We start from the raw sequence: 9,870 nt of genomic DNA on the forward strand, positions 1-9,870 counted from the left end.
ATTAGTTTCATGCTGCCACATCAGTTTGAAATAGAAACTCCTACCTTTTCATTATTAATAATATTTTTGAGAGTTATTAAAATACTCTTATATTACCTCTATGATATAGATATTTTATATAGGATCTTATTTTGCTACTTGAATTTTTTTAATTATTAAAGTCATAAAATATTTAATATCTTAAGTAATTTTATTTACTTTATTTTATAGTTTAGCTTATCCTAATATATAAAAATTATTATCTCCTTAAAAAATATATAGATATTGAATTCTTTTAAATTCAAATTCAAAAACAACTTTGAATGTTCAGATGACGATATTTAGCTTAGCAATTTATTTATTTTTCTTAACAAATAAAACATTAGTTTTATGCTCCCACATCAGTTTGGAATCTTGTTTTAGAAGTATCATGTTGATATTATTTTATTTAGCAAATTATTTAGTTAATTATTTAATATTCTTTACCAAATACCACATTCGTTTTATGCTCCTCATCAGTTTAGAATTGAAACTCCCACATTCTTATTACAACTCGCGTTTTGGAACTACCACTTCAAAAAAAAAAAAAAAAAAAAAAAACCTCCAACTACTCCAACAAAGTTAGAATTTTGTCCTAAAAATTGTACGCTTGGCAAATAATATTTGATGACACTTGATATTCTAGGAGTGTTTTGCCTTTTCTATTCTATATACATAGATAGATTTGCCCACTCTAAAATAAATTTCCAAAAAACCTTAAGAAAACATTTTGGAAATACCTGCTTCACAAATGTCTTTAGTTAAGTACGAATATCGCATTCATATTCAAGTTTGAAGTTGAAAACTTGATCAAGAATAAAGAAAAATAAATAAAAATAGAATGCATTGCAACATTTTAAAAGCAGGTTAAAAGGGAACCTAAAAGATAAAGATTTGCCTTTCCGAAGTTGTCGTGTGAACTCTAGCTTTGCTCAATCTAATGATCCTCAATAAAATATACTAATGCTTAGAATATCATATAGCAACAACTATTAATCGCCACAAAAAGACAATCTAGTGCAGTTGACACCGGATCATGACACCAATTTTTCTTTTTCCTTTTCATTTGCTAGGAAAGTCTCGCCATCATCATCCGAAAGTTTTAGAGAAAAATTGTATCAATTGTAAATTACAAAATCACGACGTGGAAAGAAGAATTAAAGACAATATATATAATCATAGGAATTCCTAACAAAGCTATTTATTTCGACATGCACTTGCCTTTAGGACAATCGAAGACCTAAAATTGCTCGTCAAATCCAGTGCCAGTCAACCACTATGGGTTTAAAATGGGACTTGACAACTCCAATAACTAATAGCATTGGTATGAAGCACAGTATATGCTCATCTTAGAAGGGATATTTCCCAAAAAATTCTTTTTTTAAACCATCCCTACAGCAAAATAACTGGTCAAAGAAGGAAGATATACTTGTCAATTTGTCATTACCAGAATTAGACTATGCATACCATTTAAAATACAATCAACCGTGTGTGATACAAAACTTGTCGAGGGACTAATAGGAAAACCATCCCTACAGCAAAGTAACAAGTATACTTCTACACGAGGTCTTTTACCATGTAAGGACCTTCAAGCTCGTAGCCTAGCTTTCTATAGTAATGCCGGGTTCCTACACCTGAGATAACTGCTAGTTTGGTCGACCTATGCTCCCTTAGAGCAATTCTCTCCGCCTCCTCCATCAGCAGAGTACCATAACCCTGGTGCTGCAGCTTATCTGTGTCTCGACCATGAACAGGAACTGCTGTCCCATACACATGAAGCTCACGAACAATGGAACACCTCCCAATGAGTTCTGGGCAAGTTACATTCCGTCCACACTTACGCAATCGTAGCAATCCAACAAGAATATCCTGTATCAAAAGAAAAAGAAAAAAGAAAAGGGTAATCTGATTCAGGGTTCCTTCTTATAAAGAAGATGTTACCAGTCATACAATGACAGGCAAAGATGTGAAACTAACAAAGTTTTTTAGCAATTATAGGAACTCTTCCTATTGCAAGTAAGAGGACCCACTGTTGCAATAGTTTGCAGTTACCAGCACTTATAAAAAGACATAAAGGACTTGTTTAGATAAGCTAGGATCTACTGCTATTAAATTTTAAAAGATTCAAAAGAAAAATAGAATTATGAACCCCAAACCCTCAACCCTACACCACCACACCCCTCCCCCAGCCCACTTTCTTTCTTTTTAGTTGCAGGACATGACTATTCCGAAAAATTTCCTTATAACAGGGAAACAAGGTTTGGTTCCACAAGTTTAGGAAATTCTGAGCTGATCCCATAGCAGAAGCAAAACAAATCTAGAACATGTAACTGCTTTTGGCAGCAAAATGCATTGAGTTCGATTTGCTAGTTTGACACTAGAGCCAGGAAGGAGTTGAAAATCAACAAAGAGCAACCAGCTGAATTGACATACCTGGCGTGTATCTTCGTAAGAAAGGAAAGTTTCCCATCCTTCATTTGCTGTATAATCACGGCGAACAAGCTCAACTTCTTCAGGCTTTATCTTGTGGTGGATGTCCTAATATGTTATTTCGATCAAAAGATTTGAGTTTGAGACCACATTGGATGAAATGCAAGAAAGTAGATAACAAAATTATATTACCTGGATCCCAGCTTCACGTGTTCGGACATCTCGGCATTTCAAGCCAAGATCATCCATTCGAGCTAAAGCCAATTCTCGGAGATTCCCTTTCTCAACTCCAGAAGTCACTAGAGGCATAGGGATATCACGTTGAACCCTGTAAACACGTGTCCAAGGAGGCACCAGTGAAAGGATCCTTGCTACAATGTCTACAAGCTGCTCTGGCGGATAATTCCGATACCTGGACATGATAAAACTTATGATGATCTTACTGAAGTACTAGTTTCAAGTTTGCATCCAACAATATGGTGTTAGTACTATCGCCAACTAGGTTGCATGAAATCAGTGTTACTGGATTGTTAAATAAATAAATGATGTCAGCGATGGAAAAACAACACGTAGCATAACAAAATCCAGAAAGTAGACTATACCTTCCAGTTTTCCACAGTTCATAAAGTCCCGTGCCACGAATAACAAGGGTCGGATAAATTTTAAGTCCATCTGCCCTAAATGAAGGACTTTCAAAGAATTCCTTAAAACTCTCCATATCTCTCTCAACACCAACATTTGGAAGGTCAGGCATCATATGAGCAACGACCTTCAAAATTTAACAAATGTATGAATGACAACTTTACCAGTAGATACTTGAAAATATACCTTAAAGTCCAAAAAGATAGAAAGGAAATGTATGAATCATAATAACAGCTGCAAGGCAAAACTTCATGTCAAATCCTTCTGAATAAGCTAAGATCCCTCCAAATAAATAACATCGCACCACAAATGTAAAATTGACCTTCCTCATTATATTTCCATTTTCAATTATTCCTCAAGGCTCATCTTCAACAGGCGGCTTGGGGAGGGAGGGGATTAGAGGCGGAAGGGTTTGTAGCCTGCAACTAAATGTAGAGATTCTACCCAAACCACCAACAAAAGAAGTCAGAAAAGCACCTTGAAGCCAGCATCCTTTGCCAAACAAAAGCAATCAGCCACAGCTGCTACAGTGTGGCCTCTATTTGTATCACGAGCAACATCCTCGTATGTGCTCTGGACTCCAATTTCTAGTCGAGTACAACCATAAGAAAGCATCTGCCTCAGATGAGGTCCAAGGCAGTAGTCTGGCCTCCTATTGGCGAAAAAAGCACAATTGAGTACACAATACATATATGAACAAAATGCTATATGCTTATATTATCTATCTATAATAGAATAGGAGAAGCAAAAGCACTATATTAAGACAAGTGTCTTAACCACAAAAAGCCAAGTGGCATTGTTAAGACAAAATAAACTACTTTTCTAATTTTTTTTTTGAATTTTAATTTTGAATTAATTGGTTACACTACTTGAATTAATAAATATAGATATCTTATAATTATCAATAAAAAACTAAAATACAAAAAATATGCTACTAATTCAAATTGGAGTTTTTAAAAATTATTTTACAATAAAAAAACAAAAATAACAAAAAATCAAAAACTACCAATTCAAATTGGAGAGTAATTTCTTCCTAGTATAGTAGTAGTAGAGTGTGTGTGTGTGTGTGTGTGTGTGTGTGTATGGGAGTAGTTATTATACTAAATTGGTAATTTATTAATAATTCATATGTCAATTTAACAATATTCAGTAATGAATAATACAATTAGATAACCAAGAAACAAACAAATATATATATATATATATATATATATATATATATATTTTGATTTGCACCGGGTGTCCGAGTCTCTAAGAGCCCCGACTAATCTCGGGGGTGCACAGGCCCTCGGCAAGGAGTTTCCCGCAAGTGCACCACGGTTAATTCAGGTTTTACCCAGTCCGATGGCCCTCAGAAATTGTTTATATATATATATATATATATATATATATATATATATATATATATATATATAGACTCATAAAATAGTTAGAATTATTATGAGAAAAGTCGTACATACACACATAACTAAAATCCATAATAAACAAATAGTCATAAATGAAGAATACTAAAAAAAATAAGTCAAATGATATCGTAAAAATAAATATAGCAATTAAATTTCTCATGTAGGAAAATTTAGTTAATAAATAGAACTCATAATTTCATAATGAAAAATACAAAAATATAAAGAAACTATTAGGATATTATACATAAGATAATATATTTTATATAAAACACATTTTATTAATTATTAAAAATATTAGTACATTTTTTATAAAATAATAAAAGGCTTATCTCTTTGATGAATTCAAAATTATAATTTAGTTAAAAAAATTATATTATTTAAATTTTCAGTAAATATAAAATGAGAAAACTAATCAAATACTATAGTAGAAATGAATGTACGAAAGAGGTGGATAAAGATAATTTTATAATATTTATATTTTGAATTAATTAATAAATAAAATATAAATAAATAACACAAATTATTGATAAATTTAGACAATTTTGAAGAATTTTAAACAATATAACATAAGTATAAAAATATATATTTCCAGAATAAGAAAATATATACGTATGTTCTACTAGAAGAGAATTAGTATCAAAATATTAAGCCAATTAACAAATTAATAAAACATCTCATTAGTAAATGTATAATACTAAGTACTTGCTAATTTAATAAAGAAAAAAACAAGGAATAAACAATTTATTTGATTACTATAATGCTTTGTATCTTTTGATTTTGTATAAATTTTATTATATTTATGTACACTACATTAAATAATAAAATAGTAACTAATATTTATTAAAATAATATGATATATTAGATCATAATTTTATAAGATTAATATTTTGTCACATTATCCGCGCATCGCGCGATTTCTAACACTAGTTAAGAGGTAAAAGCTCGACCAACTCTCCTAAAGAAATTAAGTAAGCAAGCATCTGCCACAAATGAGGTCCAAGGCAGTAGTCTGGCCATCTATTGGCGAAAAAAACACGATTGAGTACACAATACAGAACAAAGTGCTATATGCTTATATTAAGAGGTAAAAGCTCCATCAACTCTTCTAAAGAAATAAAGTATAGCACTTTGCCTACTTGTTTTTTTATAAGGTAGATTAAATTTAAGTATAGCACTTTGCTTACTTCTTTTCTTAGTTCAAATTATTTTCCATCACCTTACCAGTCTTCTGATCATTGAATATGGCAGAAGCTTAATTACAGTAACAACAATTCATAGATTGCAGAATAATATTATAACTAATAAACCAAAGATGGCAGTGATAATCATGAGGAGGAAGATGAGAACTCAAAATGTTCTCTTTCCTACTTGAAGATACACTATCATGCATTAGAACTCAGTCTGAACTCAGCTAGCCCATGAAAAAAGCAAGACAAAAGGGAGAAGAATCAAGTAAATCAATAGAATGTCTCGGTAATGGAGGACCAAATTATAAGGCAAAATAGTTTCTCGGGGTGCTTTTCCCTGTGGATTTTTCCTGTTTTGGCAAGTGCTTTTCACTCTGATTTTTAAACCACTTTCTCATATAGCAAAAAGTTACTCACGTTTCAATTGTCATCCCAATGCACTTTGTAGCCCCATGTTCAGAGTAAGCAACAGCCTCTTCAACATTGGCAGAAGTATGTCCAGATAAAGCATCATGAAGATTCCGTATAAAGTAATCACGGTACTCTGCTGGCAATGACATGAATGTACCTCCCATCAAGATGAATTCAACCTGCAATCAGACATTCATAACTATGAGTATTCACAAAAAATTTCAAAAACCAGATAGAATTAGCAGTATTTCCAAGGAAGAAACCTTGTCAACACTGTGACCCAATCTCTTAAGCTGATCAATCCGGCTTCGAGCTTGTACATAAGGGTTGTATCTGGCAAAATGAACGACATAAGTACATTTAAATAATCTGATACAACCCGTGATTTTCTCTTCAAAACACCTTTTTGAATAAACGAGAGTAAAAGAACTTCAGAAAGCTATGTGTAAAGTAAAAGCAAGTACATCCACATTTTTTCCCTAACGAATTTTAAATTTTTAAGACCTATAATTCCTGGAGAAGAAAAGCTTGAAACAAATTCACAGTTTAGTCTATCTATCTTCATAATGATAAAATAAAGATAGAATTGATTGTCACCTAGCTCGAATAGCTCGCATACTAGTAGGCTCATATCCAGTGTATGACTGTGTACTGTACTCAAAATCAGAATCGGGTCCACCAGGGCAATAAACACAAATGTTTCCAGTGGTAGCTATATGAGGACAGCGATGAGGCTTGGACATTACAGCAACCACTGCTATGCCCGACGCTGTACGGACGGGCTTGGCTCGGAGTTTGGGAAGCAGTGATTCACGCTCGGAGTCAGGCAAAGCAGCGATCATCTCTACCAACTTTGGAGCCCTAGAAAGCCCGTATTTGCGGCACGCTGCTGACTTTAACGCATTTAGGTCTACGTCCTTGCCTTTCCGTGAGAGTTCCACCATGTTGTTGACGATCTCCGTTATAGCACGAACTCTGGCTTCTTCCTCCGTCAGGCCAAGGGAGACGACGCCGCCTCTCCCCGGCCGTGGGAGCTTTCGCGTGTCTGCTACAGCCGCCGCCGCCATGAGTGATAGGTTGAAGAAACCCGAATTATGACCTGAACCCGCGGATGTCGGTTGCTTGATTTTGCTGCTTGCCGATGGACCCGTAATGAGAAAAATGGACGGCTACATTTTAAATTTTTTACAAGCTGGTGTTCTTATTATTTGAAAGATGCGATAAAGACCCCAGGTAAGTGAGAGTTTTCAGTTTTGCACTGATTATATTATGTTTTAGGATTTTGAGATGGCGAATAAAATGATTCTGGTTTTAATTGAAAATCTAGTCTGGAGCAAATTTACATTTAGGATTTACTCACTTCTTGTTTAGCAAATTCAGTAATTTAAATCTTCTTTTAAAAAGTTGTATGGTAATATTTTAGGTATAGAGTAACAATACAAATTCAGTACATTCCCACAAGTAGGGCCCGGAAAGAAGTAGGGCCCGAAAAGAGTAATGTGTACGCATACATTACCCCACCTATATGCATAGTAATACTTAATATTGTGCCATTGTGGGTGAATTCAGCACTTTCTGTTGATAAATATTTACAGGAAAACGAAGAAGGAAAACCACAAAACCACAACAAAATTGACTCCTCCGGAAATTATGTATACACGGATCACTTTCTATATATTTTGCATCAAAGATGCTGAGAACATGAAAAAAAGAAAAAAAGCTAAACTAAGTTGATATGATGTACAACAGAGAGAAGGTACTTCATCTGGTTTTGAAAAAAAAAAAAAGCATCATGATTCATCTTCCAACTCTGAAGTCTCTACTTGCTGTGCTGAAGTCTCTACTTGCGCTGCTGGACCTTCAATTGTACCAACAACTCGTCCTTGCCCAGGTAGAAGAATACTCCCAACTAAATAAAGAAAAGTAAATTAAATGGGATATGCATATACCAAACTAAAATATGAAGGTGCTTTTCTTCTATAATTATACGATCGATAAATACTGATGTCCACCCTGAAATAGCTTGTGGAAACGAAGATAAGACGAAGGGAATCTGTTACTATAAGAAAGATTCACCTGATAATAAACTTTTGGCAAGAAGCATCTGTGCAAATTGGATTTCTGTTTGGTGGGTGCTAATGAATTTGGCCTGCAAATTATATTTCTATAAGACTGCAATTACACAATACATATAAGAGACAAACTACTGATCAAAAACCTTAAGCAGTCCTTTTGACTTGCATGCACAAGCACAGTTTCATCCAACCTTACTCTGGAATTTATGAAAATCTTTGAAAAAGAGCCAAAGCATCAAGTGACAGAATGTTACATCCTAGTAAATTGAATTAGATTACATTTTACATCACGTTAAATTAATCGGCAAGTTGCATCAACACATTTCAAAGTCAAATTTATGACACACAATAATAGATAACTTTTACCAGTTCTCCATGAAATAACTCCAAAATATTATCCAGTCTTCCTTGATGTCTCATGAGGAAAGGGCGTAGATGGTTTGTGTACAATTGCTTAGCACCCTGTGTAACACCAAAGAAGTGCATCACTTTCCAAAAATCCATTTTCAGTGAAATGGTAAGTATAAACTTCAAGCTAAAGCTACATCATTAACTCTAATTAAGCAGTTCAGCAGAATTCACCTCAAAAGCAGCTAGATATTTTTTTATTTGGCCTGACACGCTCGCAAGTGTGTTGAGATTAGGACATTTTAATGCTAATTTTAATTGATTAAAAAAAGTCACAGAAGGTCCCTCATGATGATTATTTTTTTTTTTTAAACTTAGTTCACTATCCTCGCCATTCTCTATTTTCCACTGTCTGCCAGATTCACTAGCTTCCCCTCACCCACCCGCCACCCACTCATCTCTCAACCATCCTTAGACTCCGCCTTCCTTGACGCCGGTGTGAAACCTAAGCTGCATGTTCCTTTTCTCTTGTTTGAAACCTACACTACACCTACTTCCTCTATCTTCTCCTCCCAAACGTGTTATTCTTCTATCCTTCCTCGGGTTTCTCTCACCAGCAGAATCAACAATTGGCTTTCATATGGAAAGAGTATCCAATTAGAAGTAGTAAGCTCCCAAAGTCATAGTCTTTGTAACGGTAAAGAGGTGCTGGCTATATTTCCCAAGCACTTACCTTTTGAAATGGGCAGGATATATTCAGGAGATAAAAACCATGATAGTGAAATTGTTTTACATCCATCCTCCCCAAAGCAGGTAAGCAAAATGGAAAGGGAAGAAAAAGATAAAACTTCAAGAAACAGAAATATCTGTTGAACTCACATCAGCAGATGGAAGTTGAAGCCAAACAAGAAATGCGAACTTCACATGATAGTATAGTGGGAACCTATGAAATAAGACAAAGCTCCTCCATGTTACTTTGGTATTCCCAAACAAATAACCTCATTTAAACACATTACTGGCTATAAAAAAATTAGAAAAAGGAAGTGAAAGTAGTCACCAGTAGAGAAATTTATCCGTGAATGCTTCAAGAATACTGAAAGATCCATATGCTGCAAGCAGAGAGAGGGAGAGTAGCTTATGCTTGACTGAACAGAGACATATGGGCGAGATAATTACAATAACCTAAAAGTCTAACTAGTTACCGTGAGGCCTCCAATCCACAGTGATTAGGCCTTGAATTGGTTAAGCATAAGCCACCAGTAAAGCAAAGTATTCATGGAGTGAGGGTTTCTTTTATTATATTATTATTTACTTACTTTTTGTGTGTGTGTGTGGGGTGGGGGGGGGGGTAGG

At 34.4% G+C, this 9,870-nt stretch overlaps 2 protein-coding genes across 2 annotated transcripts in view; both read right to left on the reverse strand.

Annotated features, from left to right (window-relative positions):
* Window positions 1–1,428: 1,428 nt before the first annotated feature.
* On the reverse strand, window positions 1,429–7,306 carry LOC109241927 (elongator complex protein 3). The gene is made up of 8 exons (XM_019408756.1): window positions 6,692–7,306; window positions 6,358–6,427; window positions 6,101–6,273; window positions 3,568–3,742; window positions 3,051–3,217; window positions 2,641–2,860; window positions 2,452–2,556; window positions 1,429–1,887 (listed from the first exon to the last, which is right to left on the reverse strand). Exons 1-8 carry the CDS (start codon window positions 7,159–7,161, stop codon window positions 1,576–1,578), a joined length of 1,692 nt encoding a protein of 563 aa, XP_019264301.1. The 5' UTR covers window positions 7,162–7,306; the 3' UTR covers window positions 1,429–1,575.
* A 312-nt stretch (window positions 7,307–7,618) lies between these two features.
* LOC109241928 (HVA22-like protein k) overlaps window positions 7,619–9,870 on the reverse strand; it is an 8,865-nt gene continuing 6,613 nt past the window's right edge. Inside the window, exons 4-8 of the mRNA XM_019408757.1 lie at window positions 9,575–9,626; window positions 9,397–9,460; window positions 8,536–8,631; window positions 8,171–8,243; window positions 7,619–8,003 (exon numbers count right to left, since the gene is read on the reverse strand). Coding sequence (XP_019264302.1) covers window positions 7,885–8,003; window positions 8,171–8,243; window positions 8,536–8,631; window positions 9,397–9,460; window positions 9,575–9,626 — 404 coding nt within the window. The 3' untranslated portion in view covers window positions 7,619–7,884. The remainder of the gene's footprint in view (window positions 8,004–8,170; window positions 8,244–8,535; window positions 8,632–9,396; window positions 9,461–9,574; window positions 9,627–9,870) is intronic.

Source organism: Nicotiana attenuata, unplaced genomic scaffold (genome assembly GCF_001879085.1).
Source record: "Nicotiana attenuata strain UT unplaced genomic scaffold, NIATTr2, whole genome shotgun sequence".
Classification (NCBI taxonomy): Eukaryota; Viridiplantae; Streptophyta; class Magnoliopsida; order Solanales; family Solanaceae; genus Nicotiana; species Nicotiana attenuata.

Bases quoted from the DNA above. Each gene is read 5' to 3' on its own strand.
- LOC109241927 (XM_019408756.1), bottom strand. From the start codon at position 7,161: ATGGCGGCGGCGGCTGTAGCAGACACGCGAAAGCTCCCACGGCCGGGG. The intron at 6,428-6,691 runs GTGACAATCAAT...TCATTTTGCCAG, and splicing joins ATGCGAGCTATTCGAGCTAG to ATACAACCCTTATGTACAAG. The intron at 1,888-2,451 runs GTATGTCAATTC...CTTTTGATACAG, and splicing joins CTTACGAAGATACACGCCAG to GATATTCTTGTTGGATTGCT.